This window comes from Phalacrocorax carbo, chromosome 18 (assembly GCF_963921805.1).
Source record: "Phalacrocorax carbo chromosome 18, bPhaCar2.1, whole genome shotgun sequence".
Classification (NCBI taxonomy): domain Eukaryota; kingdom Metazoa; phylum Chordata; class Aves; order Suliformes; family Phalacrocoracidae; genus Phalacrocorax; species Phalacrocorax carbo.
In genome coordinates this window covers 325,073-345,830 of record NC_087530.1, presented here as the reverse complement: position 1 = coordinate 345,830, position 20,758 = coordinate 325,073, and the positions used below count along the sequence as shown (strand labels likewise).

The window sequence follows — 20,758 nt, the reverse complement described above, 5'->3', positions numbered from 1 at the left end:
CCTGTGTCTGTTGATTGCTGCTCCTTTTTTTTTTTTAATTATTCATGGGATTCCATATTTCTTCCAGAAATGTAACTGTTTATGCAAGTCAAGTGAATCTTCCTTAATGAGCTATAAGTTTTTATTCTAAACAAGTCATTTATAATAGTAAATTTGCATATCTTGATATTTTGTGAGATGTTATGCCTGTATCGCAGAGGTTGGATAGTTTTGTCTAAATATTGCTGTCCTAATTGTACAGCATGGTTTTAATTTAATGTTACTGTTCAATATTTTCTTCTTATAGAAGAGTCCCACGCCCCTTTTTTGTATGACATGTTTTAATAAATGTTGTCTGTCAACTTTGTAAATGTTTTCTTAAGCTTGAATGAAAGGAATGCATGTCTAGTACTAGTATTTAATATTTCACTTTTGCCAAAATGATAAGTGCTCAAACAAAAGTACAAATCCAAAAGTTGTTGATATATAACTTTATTAAATATATAAAGAAAAAGTGTATCTAGTAATGTGTCTTCTTGAAGTATTGAGAACATGCCAGCCTAGCCTAAGAAAACACTAAACTAAAAAGTTTGATAATACAGTAAGTTGATGAATTTGTGCAGTTGGGCCCATTTCTTTGGTGCTTAGGTAACTAGTTCCTGTGTTAGTCCAAATTGTCAAACGGGTTTTATTTTAACTGCTTTTTGCAGAATGGTGATCTCCAGAAGTTACAATACAGAATGTACAGGCTGATAGGAAAATTCCAGAACACTCACTTCATGGTAGCAGCCACTGCATGTCCAGAAAGCCTACAGGTAAATTTGCAGTAGATACACATAGCATGTAGAATTTTTCTTGTCTATATACGAAAGAAATTTCATACTGTGAAAAATAATTTGTTTCCATTATCTGCCTGTGAGGATTCCTCAGCTCCCTGACTAGATTTACGTACTTTTACTGAATAATTCATTTTGTCCAGCATGCATCTATTTAGTCCTCATGGAACCGTCACAGCTGATGCTTCTGACTCAGCAGCTTCGTGCTTGCTATCTAAACAAAAAATGAGCTCGCTTTCATTTAAAGCATGTTCAGCTAATTCCTGGAGAAATCAATATTTGTGTACTGCACTCCTCGGTCTTCAGCAACTTTAGATGGAATATGGTACAAGCAAATTCCTTTCCTGTTGCTGTTGGTTATGCTTACTGAATGCACGTAAGAACAAGATCAAAGCATTCTGTGTGTTCGGAACTAATAATTTTATTTTCTTTTACAAGAGTAAACAAATACCATTTGTTTGTCTGTTACTTCACTCTGTTATCTGTGCCCTGGCCAGGATGCTCCCGCAGGTCGCTACTTTATCTGATTGCCATCCAATGCCTAATTTCTGCAGACAGTCTTCCACATCTTTTATAGAAAGACATACCTCCAGAAGACAAAATAAGATGCCCAAAGTTAGGCCATGTGGATGTCCCAGCGGTACCTGCTGGCACTAGTTGCCCTGACTCTTTGTCCAGTAGTCCGTGAACTGTCTGGTAAAACAGAGATCCGGTGCCCTATGTGAATTACAAGCATATGTAGGATAAGCTCAAAAAATACGTGCACGCTTGCTTGAAGTAGTTTCTCCAAGTTAAGGGCAGCATAGCACAGGTGAACTCTTCATGTCCTCGCTTACGCTGCTCAGTAGAGGTGGTGCCGCGCAGCCGGGGGCTCCCCTGCTGCCAGCCTCCGCTGCGGCCGGACGCGGGGATCGCTCGTGCCCTCCCAGAAGCGCGGGGCTGTTCCCAGCGCCCTCCGGCGCTTCTGCTTTCGTTTCCCCAGGTTCCCCCCGCGGGCGCGTTTCTGAGTGCGGGTGATGTCACGAAGGTAAACACCGGGCATCCTGATGCTAGGAGCGCGATGGCCTCCGCGCGCACCCGCTTCGGCTGCAGCCCCGGCCCAGCGGCGCGGAGGATGCGGCCGCGGGGCGCCCCCGGCCCGGCGGGCTCCGCACCGCGCCGCTCGGCCAGAGCGCAGCCGGGCGGCGGCGGGGGGGGAGGGGCCCGGCTCTGCCGCTGCTCCCGGTGCGCGCGGAGCCTCTGCCCCCGCCCCTGGGGCGGGGCGGTGGCTCCGCCCGCCGCCAGGCACGTCACCAGGAAGCGGAAGCTCTGCCAGCGCAATCAGTTCCGGGTGCGCGCAGCTGCGGGAGCGGGCGGGAAGCGGCGGTGGGAGCGGGCAGGCGCCGGGCCGGGCCGGGGACGCGCCATGTGAGAGACAGCGGCGGCTCCAGGTGAGCGGCGGGCGGGCCGGCGCGGCGCTCCCGCTCCGGGGAAGGGGGGGGCTGGCGCCCCGGCAGGCCCCGCAGGGGCGGCGGCCCGGGCGCCGCGCAGGGCTCGGCCGCGCTCCCGTGCCAGCGGGCTCGGGCTCGCAGCGGCGGCCGCCTGTCTGCGGCGGGGCGCGCCGCGACGGGGGCGGCGTGGGCCCGGGGGGCGGTGGCGGCGGCCCTGCGGCTGCGGCTCTGCTGCCGCGGCCGCCCCCCGCCCGCCGGGGCCGCTCCGCTCCCAGCGCCGTCTCGCAGAAACTGCCGTCGCGTAACCTGAGTCCGCGTCCCTGGTGCGGTTTTGGCTCGCTGGCGGGGGGGCGGGCGCGGCGTGTCCCGGTCCGCTCTCAGCCCCAGCGGGGCGTGAAATAGCTGGCACAGCGGGCTGGGCTGGCTGAAAGGGCTTGGGACCGGCGCCGTTCGTAGTGTCGCCGCCAGAAGTTGGCGGAGCCTTCAGCTGCTGCTGCTCCGTTAGAGGAGTTGGAAGTTGCAGCGGAGCCCCGCTCTCCGTAATTGCAGAGGCCTTTCAGAATCCCCGCAGGTGCGCATGATATACGGATGGGGTTTGTTTTAGAATAAGCCGAAGTTGAGAGTGAATTTGCAACGAGCCTGAACAGCCTCAGAAATGCCGATATGGGAGAGCCTGGTTGCTAGGGGAAAAGAAAGGTGGCATCGGATTAGCTGCGCTACAGTTGTGACATGTTACAGAGGTCTGAACCTGTGCAGTCAGGATGCGCCTGTGCTTCATCGCCCGCTCCATGAGAGCTACAGAGCGTTCCGTCTGTCAGAAGTAGCGGACTGGGAAAATACTATGAAAATGGGTTCTGCAGAGCTGCTTTAAATCTACCACAAAAAATGTTGCTGATATCTAGAGAATATAGGCACTTCATTGCTTAAAAGAAACATTGCAGCCAAAAAAGTTGTAATTTGACGAAAAGTGACTGAGGTTTAAAAAAAAGAGGTAGATGGATTAAAATGCATAATACGGACCCAGTATTACCATGGTAGCAAATAATTTGTTGTTGTAATAGCAGAAGGTACAAAAGCCCTCCCTCTCCATTTGTTAAAGTTCTGGGAGTATATACACAGTGCTGGCCTCATGCTGTCAGGTGGGGATTTTTATACTGATAGCGGCTTCTCAAAGCATACATCTCAAAGTTGTCAGATACTCAGAAAATATGGAAAATAACTATTTAGGATTACATAATGGGCATATTATGAAATTGGTGAGCAAAATAACAGTTTGTGATCATTGCTTGTAAGGTCTTGCTGATTTAAAGTATGTATCATAAATATGCCCCTTTGTTTTATCTGTCACGATGCTTTTGCTGATCTTGGCTATCTCCAGTTTGCCTTTGAGTAGTTTTTTTTTTTTCTTCTGAGTTCAGTAATAGATACGTACCTATAACTTCTTCTGTAGTAACTTGACTTCTAGAGCCAAAATCTAGAGGTTATTTATATTGAGGTTTCTAATTGTTGCGTGAAACCTTGTTTATGCATCAATAGTTGTTTTATTTTTACTTATAATACAGGCAAGCAATTGTGGGGAAGACAATCTGAGAATAAGGGACCAAGGTGGCCCTTGGACTTCAGTTTCACAACTGCTTTCTTTGGGTATTTGCTCAAATAAGAGGCTCCTGGTTTTTTTTTCTATGAAATGCTAAATATGCAGTTCCAGTAGTTTCCCTGCTGCACCATACTAAGCATTGAGAATAGGCTGGTAGCGTTATTGGTATTAGCGCACGCGCGCGTGTGTGTATATATACACATACATATAAATGAACTGGTTTTAATTTTGATGTTGATATCATCCACTCCTTCAAGTGGTTTTGTATTCATCATGTGTGAATGTTGGTGAAGTAAAAATAAATCTTTTTCCATTTTTGTTACACAAAAGTCTGAATTAGTAAAAAATTTTCTGCAAAAAGCGCGGGGGTTTAATGTATTGCTCACCCATGCAAACGATGGGATTGTGTTCTGTGATGCTTGAGGAGTGCTTGCCTGACAGACATGAGTTACACTCTTGATTTCACTGTGGCAGTTTAGTACTTTGAGTAAACTGTTGCCTCTCTGTCTGCAGAGAGAGAATAACGGCATTGACTTCCCCTGCAGTGTTCCACTATCTACTGATGGAAGTGTGCAAGAACTAAGTTTTTTAATAACTGCATTACAGCCTGTACTAACTGGCTTCAGCTTCTGAGGAAACTGGGGCTTTTCTGCATTTTTACCAGGTAATATAATGAAGTTTTAAATTGATGTGTAGTCTTCACTACTGTAAGAGATCCTGCATTTTAGTCTACGATAGAAGTGAAGCAGACTCTTTTTCGAAGCTGTTTTCCAATGAATAATAAGACACATGCACCTTTTATTGTATGCTTTACTACAGGTAAACACTATTTCAAGTTTTGGCCAATCGAGTTTGTTCCGTTGATTCTAACAGGCACTTTTTTTAAGCTTAGTTCAGACTTTCCCAGAATGTAACATACTTTGTGAATTAAATCTATAGAGTGGTCTGTGAATAGTTAACATTTGGAGGAATGAGGATTTGAAATCCTGTTAAGAAAGGAACCAGTTGCTTCCATAGGCATTTATTTTTGAGAAGCATGGTCATTTCTGTAACTTTTGCATTACTGTGTTATTAGACTACTAGAAAGGTAGCTTAGTTCTTACTTAGGGTTGGTTTGTTGGTTTGTTTTTTTTTTAGATGGCTTTTGAATCAGGAATCAACTATACTGTAGACTGTTCAAAACAGTACTGAGCTTAACAAAAGTATGGGCAGGGAGTTTATATGTAAGCATAGGCTCGTGCTTGCTGTTTTTTAATCATACTGGTAGTTTTATTTACCTGTGAGAGGCAGGTCTAACAGAATGATGTGTTGAACTGAGCTGGAAAGGAGATCACTGTAGATGTAAAAGATGCCGTAAATTAAGTGCATTTTATTCTATTGGAGAAGCTGCAAACAAAATGAAGCTTCTTGCTGCAACAGAAATATCAACAGAATTTTCTGTTGTGCTGCAGCATCTCTTAGGATCTGCGTGTCAACTCTTTGTTAAACTAACATCTGTGTCCATGACAGTCATTTATTTATTCTGAGATATCAACATTTCATGTTTATATGCAGCAGTCTCTCTAGCTGTACTCTGCAGTGTGTCTAAGCTTAAATATATGTCACTGAGTTTAAAAACAAAGAATACAAATCAGCATAAGCAAAGGTTGTTGTTCAATTTATTCTTCTATGGATAATAAAGCTGAATTCTAGAAGCATTGTAATTCACTGGAAACCAAGAGTTCACAAAAGAGGACTACAAATAAGAGCGATTTAGGAAATGATCTTGTTTGACATGACAAATACTTGAGCGGTAGGTCCGTGCTTGTTTAATGTTCCATTCAAGGGATGCTTTGAAAGGAAATGGATGAAACTATCACTTTATGTTGTCAAGCAGATACCGGCAATTTTACCAGCAACCTTAAAGCCTATTGCTTTGTATCATTAATTTCTTTGGTTTCCGTTAACAGTCACGTGCTTGTGAATTACTGCTACGAGATAACATCTAGGCCACCAAATTCAGAAAGAGTAAAGTTTTCAGCTGCTATGATGCATGTGATAAATGTTATGTTAAACAGCTTTTAGATGTTAGTTCTATGTAGTGCAGTCAAAGTTTAGAAAAATCTAGTTAGTACATGAAGACTTATTTTATATATGCCTTCCATTAAGCTCCAAGTCTTCCCTTAAGTATCAAGTGGAAACATTCCCCCAGGCATCCTTTCTGTGGTTTAAAGGAGTTGTTTTAAATGTAAAAATATATGTATATGATTTTAGTGCATAAATTACATGGAGAAGTGTGTCATTAGGTATGTTTTCTGTCACCAGGAGGATGCCTCTGGCAGTGTGTTGTATAGAACACAAAATAGACCGCATGGATGAGCTGAAAATACAGAAGGCTCTATTTTTATTATTTACTCTGTGTGTTTTTGGAAAAACCTTTAGTGCCATTGATTTTTAAATCTATAACAAACAGTAGTACCTGATTATCTCACTTGAGATAAATATAAAATAATTTAGTCTCCTTCATGATCTTTAAAGGCTGAAGAGTTCTTAAGAAAATGGCTGCTTGAATTTAGGAAGAATTGATGCATAAAACAATGCTACATATTTACATAGTATGGCTTATATTATTATAAGCATGTTGTAATTCTGCACAAGATTATTTCAGCTGTTGGGAGAGTAGCTTTTTTTTTTTTAATTACTGTGATATTAAAATCTGTTTTCTAGCTGTAGGGAAGCTTACCGTACGTCAGGCCCTGATTTGCAGGGAAGCAGCAGTGCTGTGTGTCATGCTACATAAGGCCATCCAAGGGCGCTATACATTGACTTATGAGAGGTATAAACTGGTAAAAGATTATAGGATCAGTTTCTTCCCTGCTTTCAAACATTATGTAAAGAGGACTGTCTTAGAATTGCCCCTAGACTGACGCACCTGATTGCAGTTTTCCTTTGGTACAGCCAGCATTAATTATTGTGGCTGCTGTAATCTGAAGACTAAGGCAAATGCAAACTGAAAGGAGCGAGAGCAATAAGGATTTTGGCCCTAAAACTTCCATGATCACAGCTGATAGGATTACATTCCTAGGTTAAAATTCTCTTGGATTATGACACATTTTTGCAATGGTGTCTTAAGTTCTCACAACATGTGTAGTAAATACCGAATCCTACAAAATGCAAGGGAGGAGTGCACTGATTTATACAAATACCTGTTTCTTCTCTTGCTTTTTCTCTTTATTCTGAGCAGTAATGTACAGAGCATCCGTTCTCCGTGTCTGGAGCACTTTTTTGGTTTAGTCTTGATTTCAATTATGATCCTCCCAACTTTTCTATGTATTTCTGTTCTCAGACACATGCTACAACAGTAATGATTTGTAACGTCTATTTTTTCCCCAAGGACCCCATGTTGCTCAGCCAACTAACAAAAATGCAAGGGATCTTTTCTCACACCTTTGTGTGAGTTAAAACGAGCATAATTAGTATCATTCACGTGTCTATGAGAATGGCAAATCATACCTCAGTGAGTGAATGAAATTAAACAGGTGCAGACTTAAAAGCAGAAACTAATACGATGCTGGCAGACACACAGCTTCGTGTTGTAGTTATATGATGCTTCCCTGCTGCTACTGTATGATGTCAGTAAAATTAAATACCGAATGTGTTTTGTCACCGTCTATTCTTGTTTTTTTTCAAATTAAATAAGAGCTTTCGTAGAACATAATTTTTAAATAAGTTTCTTTTGAAATCTAATGAGAAATGTTAAATGCATATCACTCTCATGTTCACAGGTTACTTCAATGAACGCTTTTGTTTGAAGACACAGGGTAGCGATCCACTACTAGTGAATTCATACTGTGGTCTGTCGGGTGTACAAGACCCTTACATGAATATTATTACATGAATAAATGTAATGCAGACGCAAAGAGAATTGGTATGATTCTTTTGCAGGAGATGATCCACTCACACGCAGAAGTAGACAGGAGGCTCAAGACAGAGCACTGCTAAGACGTAATGAACTTAGTGGCCAGCTCTGGCCTGTGCTTTACAACGAGAAATCCTTCAGCTAATTTCTTGGAGATATAACACCTATGAAAACCTTAAACACTTTGATCTACTTATGCAGGAAGGTTAGGAGAGGACCTGTTGATAGACAGGTGCCCAGAGGTGGACATAAATTTTACAGGGACTTTTAACCTAACATTACGCTATCCCACAGTCAGGGCTGGAAGCTAAAGGAAGACAAAATTAATTATGTTTTAACAATGAGAGTACCTAACATTGCCGTGAGTTGTCGTAGCTCTTACTACACCCACAAATGCATAATACAAATAAAATTGTCTTCATTCTGAACTACTCTACTGTGGTCTTGGACCTAAAGAACACAGGTTACCCCCATATGTGCTGAAATATCGGGGAAGGCACTGGGTATGACTTCTGACTACACATTAATTTTTTTTTTTATTTGCTTCTGCTAATTCTGTAAAGACTTGTTATATGAATTGGAGTTGTTATGTTGTCATTGCTTTGGGGACCAAAGCTTCCTTTTTACTGTCTGGTTAACTATAGTGATAATTTTTTTTCTTCAGAGCATAGAGTGGATGTGTCCAAAGGTAATCTGTCTCCTAGAGTATCGTTTTGCTTCAGTTTAATGCTACTTGCCACCCCAAAAGAGAAGGGGTTAGGGAAACATTTTAGCTTGGAGGAAGCTGTTTAAAAACTGGGTGTTTCTTATTAGGCTTTTCAAACTGTAGTGATCTTCCAGGACTGTTTCAGAAATACTTCAGCCATAAATCATATTGTCTTGAAAGAGCTACTGGCCTGCTCGCCTTGATGAATAATTGAGTAGTATTATGGTACAGTACCCTGCTGAACAATGTTTTGGTTAATCCGACTGGAATTTGATTATGGAACTGCTAACTTCATTCTGCATACAAATAACATAAAACCTTCTTGTATATGGGAATATAATCTGAAGACTTCTTTTATTTTCTAGATAGTGACATCAGGGATTTATGTGAATAAATAAGATTGTTCTTCTAACCATTATTCATCAGTAAAACATTGCTAGTGGTGCCTGCTTCTCTGACTTTTGTAATGCCCAGATTTTTCCCCGGGTCTTGCCTTCCCAAATCGATGCAAGGTTGGGTGTCCTGGTGCTGACCCCAGCAAAATTACTGCACTCTCAGTGCTGTTCCTGCTACAGTCCTGCCTGCTCCTGAACACGGTGTTCGTTGGCAACCTCGTCACTTCCAGGACCTCTTCAACTAGAGATCTCAGAGTTTGGCTGAAAGCGAAAGAAGGGTTCCCTTCTGTCAAGTGCTGCTGTTGTTCAAAATTCTTGTTATTTAACCCCAACTTTCTACAGACGTTTTCAAGATCACAGGAAGCATGCGTCTTCAGAGGAAGAAACTGAGGTGGAAAAGTAGTCACAAGTGCCTGCTGTAGCTTGTTCGCTTTCTTTTTAAAAAGCAGAGGGGTATACGAACTTGTTGTCCACTGCTTTGGGCTGTGTTTTGTGTACTTGATCTGTGTGTTTGCTTTCAAAGCAATACTGTATGTTCCCTTGGTCCCTATTTCTGTTTTTTACTGCTCATCTGCTGCACTGACAGCCACACTTACAGACCTTTAACTCCATCATCCTCTCCCCTCACTGCCAGGGTTCGTGCTGTTTACTCCTAACATTTTAAGGAAAATAAGCTGCTTTGTTTCCCAAAAGAAAGATGAAACAACTCTGAGAACAAGGATGTAGAATTGCTTGTAGGTATATATGCCTTTGGAGAAAATTAGATGTTCTAACAGAGTTGTGATGTGGAAGGATCACTGAGGATCTCATTCCTCTTGGTGTCCCTCTCTTCCTGGTTCTCATGATTTCTCTGGTGTGTGTTCACAGTCCATTTTCAATGTGTGGCCATGTCCTAGGGCGTGTTAATTAATCTAGAGATGCTAAGGTGCTGTGATCAAAAGAACTTTTTTTTTTTTTTCTCTGTGGCAAAGCATAAAATGTCTACCTTCTTTCTGCTCAGGTGCCTATCCTTAATTCATTCCTTCTGTCTGGGCTAATGCTGGTGGTGACAGTTTGTATTTTAATATTTTGTCTAGGACTAAGTTCTCCGTTTTGCTGAGTACGAGCCCTTAGGGCAAGGAGGAGGGCCACTTTCTATGTATGGCAAACTTCCTTTACATTCTAGATGCAAAAAAAAAATTAGTAATTTCTGATGGGATTTGAGGGAGGCTTGACCAAGGTCTGGTTCCCTAGTTTAAGGATCCGAAATGATGCAGGAATGACAAATTATCGCTGCTGGGGACTGGTGTTGTAGTTTGTACACAGTCCTCAACCTAGGTAACTTGTCAACTCATGACATTTCAGGGCAACAAAAGGTCTTCCTCCACTTCGCAGAGAGAAGCTTCATCAGGAATGCCCTGATATTGCATCTGTGCATGGCTCATAAGCCCCACAGATTAAAGGCAGTGACCTGTGTTGGGTTTGTAGGGAAGCCTGATGCCCTGTCAAGTGAGAGGGAAGGTGACAAACATGTATCCCAACTGCTGAGACTTCTGTCTCTCCCATGGAGTCAGTGCGTCTGCCAGGGACTTGAACGGTGGTTCTCTGCACAACCTGCTGGGATGCTCGGAATAGCAGGGTTATTCTGCCTGTTTAAGTACTAGTTAGACTAGGCTTTGTTTGTTTGTTGTAATGTTTGATTTCTGACCTATGTGTGACTTGAATCAGCTCACAAGCTCTGAATCATTTTGTAGCGTTGTTCACTGAATAAAAGAACTGTCCTGCCAAAGCTATCTTTGTATAGATGGCTGCGAGCATATCTCTTCAGTTAACCATCTTTTAGTCTTTATTTCTCTCATCAGATATAAGAGCATATAAAACATCTTCTCCCCCGCTTTTACATTACAACTGTAAAAATGATGATGAAGTATCTATGACACATTGGTAACTTATAGAACATCTTTAGCAACTCTGATAACCTGATTTTTTAATGCTGTGTGAGAGTTTTTGACAGTTTTCTAAATCAGACATAATGTTAGTTGAGTCAGGAAGCTGGCTGTCTTGTTTCTCTGCTGAAAAGTTCCATTTGTGAAGATTATTAGTTTTAAGTGACAGCTGATATAGCTCCAGTTCTTCCTTGTAGGCTTTTTACTGTATTCCTACCTGTTGCTTTTGTTTTTAGAGTGTCTGAATTTTCATAATTTGATTCAAATTGTTCATATGTCCCATTACAGCATGTAACATAAGACATAAATAGAAAAAAAAATCCACTAGTATGTTGTGATACATTGGACATGACTCCTGCATCAGAAGTCAATGGATGATGTTCAGATCTGTTTGTTCAATTGGAAAAGCAGGTATGGTGGCAATATTATATCTTTAGACTTCTGCATTAATAAGAACAAAAATAGCAATAAAAGTCTGAAGATTCTTGGGTACTTGATTAGGGGCCCAGTCTTGGAAATGTAAGGTGATGTCTGCTGCAGATAGACTCTCACCAGGGGACAAGTGTGTGTGTGTGCTTTTTATGAAAATAGTCTATGAAAAATTGGTTCAGTGCTTTTCTTTAGATCATGTTTTGAAATGTATACATTTCTCTAAAGCTTCTTGGAACATCCTTTCCCAGTGTAACAGGCAAGTTTGAGTACTCATGTCTTTTGAGTTAGGTTAGAATTTAAATGTCAGATCATTCTAGCTAGGAAATCACTGCTGTGTCAGATGAGCTTCAAAGTTCACATCATGGTTTATGAAAAAAAATTTAAATCACAAAAGGACATTTAAAAAAAAAGGGAAGGTTCATGGGTGGCTCAAACACTTTTCCTTCAAATGCTGCCTCGCATATTGGCACAAATTCATCATTGTCTGGGAACCTCTGGCATACTCGGTAAACAGTTTGGAATTGAGTCCACACTGAAATGTTTCCTTTCACTAGGATTTCCTTGTTTTGTGATGTGAATATTGAAAGATTGATTTTTACTTTTCTGAAATCATCATTGAGATTATTTTTTAAGAAGGTAAATGTTTAAATAGAAATGCCACTGGTGTAGTATATTCGTCTCCTCTGAAATAAATTGGACCTATCTAGACCTAAGGAATGGGGTTTTAAAAATATTTTATTGTGTGTATATGCACACACGCACGTATGCGTCTGTGGCTTTTCTTTAGCAGGTTTTTCAAACCTCATGAAGTACCTTCCAAAAATCATTCCTGGGCAATTTAACAGTGCAGTTCCGTGCAAGCATTTTTAGTGTCTGGCTTGAAGACCTGCAAAGGTTCTGAAGTCTTTAACTTACCTAGTGACTATGAAATTAATATTCTTTTGAGAGGGTGGGGGTACTGTACTGCAGTTCTTACCAAGGAGTGAAATTGCAAAGTTCCTTTTAGGACATAGACTCCCATGGAGCCTGTGATGTGTTGTGAGCAACTGAACTGTGAATGATGCAGTGGGATAAATCAAATTATAGAAATGCAAGAAACGGGTAGATTGAGACTCTACTTTTTGTATTATATCAAGTATTTATACCAACTGTTTGTTGTAACACACCTTAAACAGATCAAAGTGGTGATTTAACTTTAAAAAGTGCAAACATTTATTATTGAAATGGAAAACTCTGTATTAATTCTCCGTTGTAAATCTTCTCATTTTTCTTTCAGATTACTCTTTACATCAGTAGAAATGGACAGCAGCAGTTTCATTCAGTTTGATGTGCCCGAGTACAGCAACACTGTTCTGAGCCAGTTAAACGAACTCCGCTTGCAAGGAAAGCTATGTGACATAATTGTGCATATCCAGGGTCAGCCATTTCGAGCCCATAAAGCTGTCTTAGCTGCCAGTTCTCCGTATTTCCGTGACCATTCAGCACTAAGCACCATGAGTGGCTTATCAATATCAGTTATTAAAAATCCCAATGTTTTTGAACAGTTGCTTTCTTTTTGTTACACTGGAAGGATGTCCTTACAGCTGAAGGATGTTGTTAGTTTTCTAACTGCAGCTAGCTTTCTACAGATGCAGTGCGTCATTGATAAGTGCACACAGATACTGGAGAGTATTCATTCAAAGATCAGTGTTGGTGACGTTGACTCTGTCACTGTTGGTGCTGAAGAAAACTCAGAAAACCGCAATGGAGTTAAAGACAGCAGCTACTTTGCCAATCCTATTGAGATATCTCCTCCGTATTGCTCTCAGGTGCGACAGTCAACAGCAGGCAGCGATCTTAGGATGGAAACTACTCCAGGCAAAACTCTACGTAGTCGTCTGCAAGAAGAAGGGCATTCAGATAGAGGAAGCAGTGGGAGTATCTCTGAATATGAGATTCAGATTGAAGGCGATCATGAGCAAGGAGACCTGATAGTAAGAGAAAGTCAGATTGCAGAGGTGAAAGTTAAAATGGAAAAGTCTGACAGGCCAAGCTGCTCTGATAGCTCTTCCCTTGGTGATGACGGCTATCATACTGAAATGGTGGATGGAGAGCAAGTGGTGGCAGTAAATGTTGGTTCATATGGGTCTGTCTTACAACATGTTTATTCGTTTACCCATGCCTCGTCACAGGCTACAGGTGTTTCCGAAACCTTCGGAAGCCTGAGCAATACGAGTCCTTCAAGGTCAATGCTGGGCTGTTTCAGAGGGGGTCGCGCACGCCAAAAACGGGTATCCTCTGGTCACTTGCATAGTGATGTTCAGGGCTTAGTGCAAGGGGCTGACGGTGAATCCGTTGTGAGTAACCCAGGATATGAAAATAGTCCTCGGGAAAGAAATGCAAGAGGTCATTGGTATCCGTACAGTGAGAGGCTAATTTGTATTTACTGCGGAAAGTCTTTCAACCAGAAAGGGAGCCTTGATCGACACATGCGACTGCACATGGGAATAACTCCTTTTGTGTGCAAGTTTTGTGGGAAGAAATACACCCGCAAGGACCAACTTGAGTATCATATTCGTGGTCACACAGATGACAAGCCCTTTCGCTGTGAGATCTGTGGAAAATGTTTTCCTTTCCAGGGTACGCTAAACCAGCACTTGCGAAAAAATCACCCTGGGGTAACAGAGGTAAGAAACAGGGTGGAGTCTCCAGACAGAACAGAAGCATTTATGGAACAGAAAGTAGATAATGATGCTTCAGCTTCTGAAGCTATGGATTCTAGTATGGAAATTCATGCAATGTCTAACACATCTGATTAAAATACTACATTCTAAGTGCAACACAAACAAGCACATTACTAATGTATTTTTTAAATCTCTTATTCTTTTAGTAATCCTCAGTACAAGTATAACAGCCTTTTAATTTTCCTGACCTTCTGGAAATCAGTTTGAAATGGTTTCTGGAGAAGACTACGTAAATATTCTTTGTTTTTGAAGGAGGCTGGGTTGTTCGCATTTGTTTTTTTTTACTTTTGAAGATGCTCAAAATATAAAAGACAGTGTGCTGGGGAAAGGACAGGAAGAGTCTGCTAAAGTCTCCCTACTGGTTGATCTTGGCAAGACACAAATTCCAGTGGAGAAAGATATTAGAATAAGATGGGCAGCTCTGCTGGATACACCAAGAAGCTGTAATCTCCCTTATTTTATTTCCTAAATCCTGTTGCTGGTAATGAGTTACACAGCAGTGGGGAGAGAGAATATTATAGCTGTGATTCCTTCCGTGTGTCATGATGAAATCTGTTTGCTTTTACTGACTGTTTTTGGTAGTTAGTCTGTTTATATATATAAATTTGCTTTATATATATAAATTTGCTTTCACTTTTCCTATTCTGGTTGAGGTGAATGTAAAAATATGTCAAGGTTTATACCATGTACCGCTTTCAACTGCTAGGTCTCCTCTCTGCTTAGGATTTAGGACTTCAGACTTTGGGAGGATGGTTTTGGTTTTAAAAGAATGTTGTTTGGTTTTCATTTTATTAAACTATTAATTTGTGTGCAAAAGTGAGCAAAGTGAATTACCTTGTTTTAATAGCTTTGCTTTATAACATATGTAAACCAAATGCCATAAATCTATTAAATTATGGTTAAATTGTTGAGGGGTTTTGTTAGTTGTCTGGAATGCAAGCTGGACAACCTGTGGTGCTGACCTTTTTATATATATAGAGATAGATATATCTATATATATATACACATATATATATATAAAAAAGCAAACCTAAAAGTAGCATTGTGGTTTTAAATGTGTTTTTACTGGCCTCAGAATCTACCTTCATTTCGTACTGTAGAACCATACCAGGTAATTAAATTTAACTTCATCACTCTTCATGGTTGGTTAAAACCTGAGAGAGATGTTGCAGTTTAAACTACAGTATTTCCAAGCAGTGTTTTAATAGGGCTCTTCAGAGAGAGCCGTTTTCAGGTGCACATTGACTTCCTACTTAAACCTCCAAGTGATATGTCAGCACTTGGAATTTGTACTTTTTTTTGTATAAAAAAACCGAATACTCTACAGGAATTTCGAGCAATATGTCTGTTATTTCATGTGTGAGTATTACAGAGTTGCTATGGCTTCCCTACTATTTTCAGTGGTTGTTTTCTGCATAAAGGAACTACCAACAACTTTAAAAATACTCTAAATCTTTTTGTTTCACCAATTTTTTTTTAATATGGTGCTAACTTCGTTATTTACGTCAGTATAATCTATAAAATGTGAAATCTAATGGTAACAGTTAAGCAAAAGAAAAAAGATAAAACCAACACACACACAAAAAAACCCAACCCCAAAACCAACAACAAACAGACAAAAAACCCACCCCAAACAAACCGCAACAAAAAACACAGTAGCTTGAGAGACCACAAAAGCATGAACTGGCAAACGCTACTGTGTAAAATTAACCTGATGAACAGATTTAAATTAATCACTTCCTTCTTTAAAATACAGGTTTTATATAATTGGGCCTTATGTTTGTTTAGCAAATATGGAAAATATATCTGTGAACGTGCTGTTCAGCTCCTGAAATTTAGAAAGTAAATGACGAGAGAGCAAAAAGGTAGGTTTGCTATCTTGTAAAGCCTTTTTGGCTCCTGTGAAGTTGGGGCATATTTGTGCAGTAGCTTTATTAAATACACTAGTTCTTAATATTGTGACAGTCTGCAATAAGAATTAATTTCACTAAATACAGATTTACAGTATAAACCCCACCTGCTCCGTTGGAGCAGTTTCAGTTAAATTGAGTACATGATTTGCCTCTTTGTCCTAAAATTGCCTAACTAAAGAGGCGGACGGTGGGGAGATGTTTCTCTCCTTGAAGCAACAATAGAACTTTTGTTTCCAGTAAGGGAAAGTATATGTCTGTGTCTAGGGAAGGTAGTCTATATGTTTACCCACTTAAAAACATGTTGGTGTTTCTGATACTGTTTTTTTCCTAAATGTTTGTTTTAAGTAATTAAATGAAAAAAAAATGTGTTTTGATAAATTAAGTTTGAGACATGCAAAACCCAAGAAATGTACAGTTATTTTTAACCCTTTATCTTGGACCTGTGCTGTGGTGCCTTTGGTGTGACTTTTTCCATGGAAGTTTGAGTTGAGGATAGCAGGATATGGGTACTAATTTTATATTTCTTGAATTTCCTTGTGTCACAATCTTAACATTATTTAAATCTAGTTCTTTGTATTTGTAAATGTGTTAAAATGGTTTGAGTTTACCAAAGAGTGACTTATCCAAAATTGTCTCTGACAAAAACAAACAAAAAACCATCACTTTGATTGTACAGGTTCAGGTTCAAAACATTGTGACGGGACTGTTAAGGGGCAGGAAATGATCACTTTTTCTACAACATCAAGATTCAGCAGTTTGCAAGTTCTGCTTGCTCCTATTCGTGTTGATACGCCATTTACCCTTTCCACTGCTAGCAGTGTTAATAATTATCAAGCCATAACACAGTACTGTAAAGTTCAGCAGTGCTTCAAAGGATGCATACGTAGGGGAGCATAAACATCATCGAGCATTACACGTACACTTACAAAGTGTGTGACTCTGGTAGAAAACGAACTTCAAACCTGGCAACAGCAATTAAATTGTGCCTTGTCACATAACGGTATGCCAGGGCTAACATTGTCATGGAACATGAAGCATTATCTGACTGAAGTTCATTTCACAAGTCCACCAGAACAGAGTATGCTGTGTTATTTTAAGTAAATGATGGAAGTACTGTGCAGGGTCTTGTGCCTGTACAGTTTTAAGTTAGCACAGAGCTGTTACACATTTCATTTACAATAAATGCAGAAGTCAATAAAATATGTGAAGAAATATTTGACAGCAAAATAAATCATGAAATTATATAGGCTGGTTCATAATTGAGTCTCTTCTTAATCTACCTTTTTAATTATAGACAAATGTGAAAACCGTGACAGTGTCCTTTCCTCTAGATGTTTAACGTATTATGACAAACTGTGAAAATAAAGGATTTTATACCTTTGCTAATGTTTGTGGTTTTAAACAGTTATTTTAGTTTTTCTTGATCAGTTATCTTCCATATTATTTCTTTTAAACTTGTAAATACGTTTAGAAAACAGCTTTGTAAATACTTACAGTATATTTGAAGTTCCAGTTGGTCGATAAGGCCTCAAGATTGGCTCTGCTTTTTTTAGTGTGAAACCTTTCAATGGCATAAAGGATACTGTCAATTCACTGTTCAGCAGAATATACTGTAGGCCTAAACTGATAGTTCTTAATGCAGTCTTCCCAAGCATAAATTCATGTTTTATGCTGCAGCCTTTGGTTTACTTTTAGACAAAACAATGAGGCCTCTTAATATGTTTAGGCTGAATAATGGGAAGAACAGCAGGAATAAAATCAAGGGCTGGGAAAAGATTGAATGAGCTTTACCTTTAAATATATATATATATATCTTATTTGAATTTTTGTATTAGTTTACTGTGATTCTTTTATCGTCATTTTTCTAAACAGGTTTCACATGAAACCATTGAAAGGGACTCAAATATGCAACACCTAATCTATTTTCCAAGGGAGTTTTACCCTTGAATGGTGCTTTTTGACTGGTCAGGGTTATTTATTAAATTTTATATTTGAAAGTATTTGGGGAATTATGTAAATTCTTTATATGAATCTGTTTATTTCATGAATTGTAAATTTCATAATACTCAGTGATTGAATTGGAAGTTTAGTAAAGTCATTCAAAATGTTCAAAGTTTATGATCTGTGTGCATTTTACATATATTTTAACAAGTGCCAGAATAGTTGTGTTTAATATTGTAGATTTAATACTACTTGCACACCCCTGTGACAGCATTAACTAAGTTACGCAAGTTTACACTTTTAAAAAAAAAAAGCTAAACAAGCAAGTAATCCTGGGAGGCGCGTTCCTGTGTTTCTTCAGGGGACGCGAAGCCAAGTGTCGGTAACCGAGCAGGTTTCGTTTAGTTTAAGTAACTCCCGCCCGCTATGGCAGATGCAAGCGACCGCTGTCTCCCCTCCACCCGTGCTCTGAATTCAGCCGCGGGACTTGCGTTGCAAGCCCCCGGTGGTCGGTCTGGTTAGAGGTAGAGCTCTTGCACGACTTTAACAGTGTTTAACTGGCTGTTAACAACAGTCAGTTGTTTGACTGAAAATTGTATTTTTAAGTAACTTTTATTTGTATGGTTGTTTTTCATGGTAAATAATTGAACAGTTTGAATGACTTGACTTGTGTCATTATCTTGCAATATAAACCAGTAACCTCACAACTCCACACTTCATCACCATATGAAGTAAATGAAGCTAGCTAAGCTGATGCTGTAACAATTAATAACTTGCCATTAAGCTATTTTATAGCATGAATTTTAAAATATTTATTCAAATGATATTTTACTCTTGTATTCACTTTGTTTTTAGATTTGTGACATGAATATTTCAGTGCTGCTTTATTTTGTTCTGATGAATTTGTTTCTTGCTTGTAAATTGCCTTTTTTATGGTATAAAGTCAATGGGAATTGCTGTTTGTAAATTAAAATGCTTCTAGAGCAAATCTGTGGTGTCGGTGTCTACATTTAGATATTCAACTACTAAGGGACTTGCATTTTAGATGCTTTCACTGAAGTATTGTAAAAAGTTGCAGTTTAATACTCGTGCACCAACCGGGAATCAAAAATCTTTAGAGACTAATTACTCGTGAAGTTCCTCTTTTTTGCCAGCATTGCAGCTTTAGCTCTGAACAGATGATCATTTGAGTTTTGTGCTCCAGAACCTTTTCCAGCTCTCAAAGCAAAACAAAAACCTGCCAGGCGGTGGCAATTCTAGCGCCAAGCCAGAGGCAGGTCAGTTGGGTAGGGAGGTAGTGTTTAATTTCCACAGCGGCATCTGCATTTTGAGTTATGCCATATGTAACGTAGAGCTAATGCTGTTCTCGGCAGGTAAGGGTGCTCCTCCTAGCCCACCGGCTTGAATTTAGCACCAGGTAGGCAGCAAGTGCTCAGGTACTTTCAGCTGATAGCGCAGCTGTAACTTTTCATGGCAGCTGCTGTCAGCAACTCTAAGTGCCTTTGTAACACGCAGCTTCTCGGGGGAGTTGATGTGTCCTCAGCTGAGCCGTATACTGCCTGAGATCTGCTGAGATCCACTTAGCCCTCCTGGGACAAATGGAATCTTGCAGAAAGAGTTTTTGCTTTATATTCATGAAAACACAGCTGAATCTATTAAATTCGGTTAAAATTTGCCAACATTGTTGCCAGTTTTTCGATGTGTATGAGATGTGTGCTAGCAAAGACTTCTGTTCTATGAAAAGCTGAATTAAATTTAAATTAGTTTTAAACTCCCATGGTAGCAAAGGGTGTCTTTATATAGTGCTAATGCAGCTGAAGGATATAGTTATCTTGACGGGCTCTGAGGTTTTGCGTTTGGGGAATGGGGTTTTCTGTGGCGGGTCGGTCAGTCCCCTGAGACCCTACGGGCAGGTTCAGGATGGCTGACTATTTTAGCAAAGCATCTGTTCGAATCCCCTTGCTTATAAGGCCTGAAAACTCTCAAGTAATGCAGAATGGGGTAAACAAGACATGACTCTCAGGAGAGGAATACATGTAAGGCTGCTTTTACCCGGAGAGCAGAGAGGCAGAACACAGGGTGCTTTGTACGTTCCCCTCCAGACCTTTTGTTTCGTTTTGAGTCGGAGGAGTTCCTTCATCCTGTCAGGTAGCTGCAGAGGTTAGACATAAGATGCACTGAGGTTGTGTCCATGGAACTCGCAGTTAACTCTTAGGGCCAAGCTGCTGACATGCTCCTTCAGAAAGTATTTGCCGTTTCCTCCGTGGTAAGTCTCCTCCCGCAGACCAGCAATACAAGCAGCTTTAGCAGTTTCCTCTGCAGACTTGTGAGTTGGGAAGAGCGTGACCTGACACAGTCCTCAACAACGGCATTGTAGATGTAGATTTGTTTACAGCAGATAGTCTGTGCACTGGATGCTGGTACAGATGCTACACAGCACTGGGTACCTTGTGGAAATCACTTTTAGTCCGCAAGTATGCAGAAGGGGCTGAGCTGCGGCACCAGCCACAGGCCCCACTCTGTTATTTTTGTTTAAGACAAGTGTTGAGTTTCCTCCTTGATACGGCTGGCTGCTTTGTACTTGCTTTAGTCAAGCAAAACAAACGTGCTGTGTTTTGTTCACAATGCTGTGCAAGTACAATCCAAGCTACGGAGTTCCAGGTAAAGTTACCCTTTAGAACAGTCGCTGTTCTAAAATTTTGGGGAGAGATGGACGAAGGGAAAGTAACTAGGAACTTTCACACAGAAGTGGTACCTATCAGGTGCTTCTGGAAATGTGGTTTTCTGTAAGAATGGGATGTCTTCGCACCATCAGAGCAACATGCCTGCATAAGGTGTGCAATAGCATCTGGATGGTGTGCCCTATAGCACGAGTGGCACTGTGAATTATAAAAGTAACTTAAATTGTTAATGAAAGAATACATTACTTCCTTTAACGTGCCTTTTTTTGGGGTACATTTTAAAATCGTATTCTTTTGAAAAG

The 20,758-nt window shown here is 40.4% G+C and overlaps 2 protein-coding genes across 5 annotated transcripts in view; both read left to right on the top strand.

The window, feature by feature from the left end:
- The first annotated feature begins 144 nt into the window (after positions 1-144).
- On the top strand, positions 145-18,763 carry ZBTB34 (zinc finger and BTB domain containing 34). Of its 4 annotated transcripts, none has more exons than XM_064468410.1 (3): positions 145-794; positions 11,055-11,177; positions 12,475-18,763. In XM_064468410.1, the coding sequence occupies exons 2-3, from the start codon at positions 11,137-11,139 to the stop codon at positions 13,994-13,996; spliced, it is 1,563 nt and encodes a 520-aa protein (XP_064324480.1). In that variant the 5' UTR covers positions 145-794; positions 11,055-11,136; the 3' UTR covers positions 13,997-18,763. The 4 variants fall into 4 exon arrangements, with proteins under 4 accessions (XP_064324480.1, XP_064324481.1, XP_064324478.1 ...); XM_064468408.1 differs by lacking the exon at positions 145-794 and adding an exon at positions 2,165-2,245; XM_064468409.1 differs by lacking the exon at positions 145-794 and adding an exon at positions 2,428-4,506 and having other exon boundaries at positions 7,607-11,177.
- RALGPS1 (Ral GEF with PH domain and SH3 binding motif 1) overlaps positions 2,172-20,758 on the top strand; it is a 152,648-nt gene continuing 134,061 nt past the window's right edge. The window contains exon 1 of the mRNA XM_064468407.1: positions 2,172-2,245. The gene's annotated coding sequence lies outside the window, so the exon portion shown is untranslated. The remainder of the gene's footprint in view (positions 2,246-20,758) is intronic.

Coding starts and splice junctions, on each gene's coding strand:
- ZBTB34 (XM_064468410.1), top strand. CDS start 11,137: ATGGATGATGTTCAGATCTGTTTGTTCAATTGGAAAAGCAG. Junction 11,178..12,474: donor TTGTTCAATTGGAAAAGCAG/GTATGGTGGCAA, acceptor TTTTTCTTTCAG/ATTACTCTTTACATCAGTAG.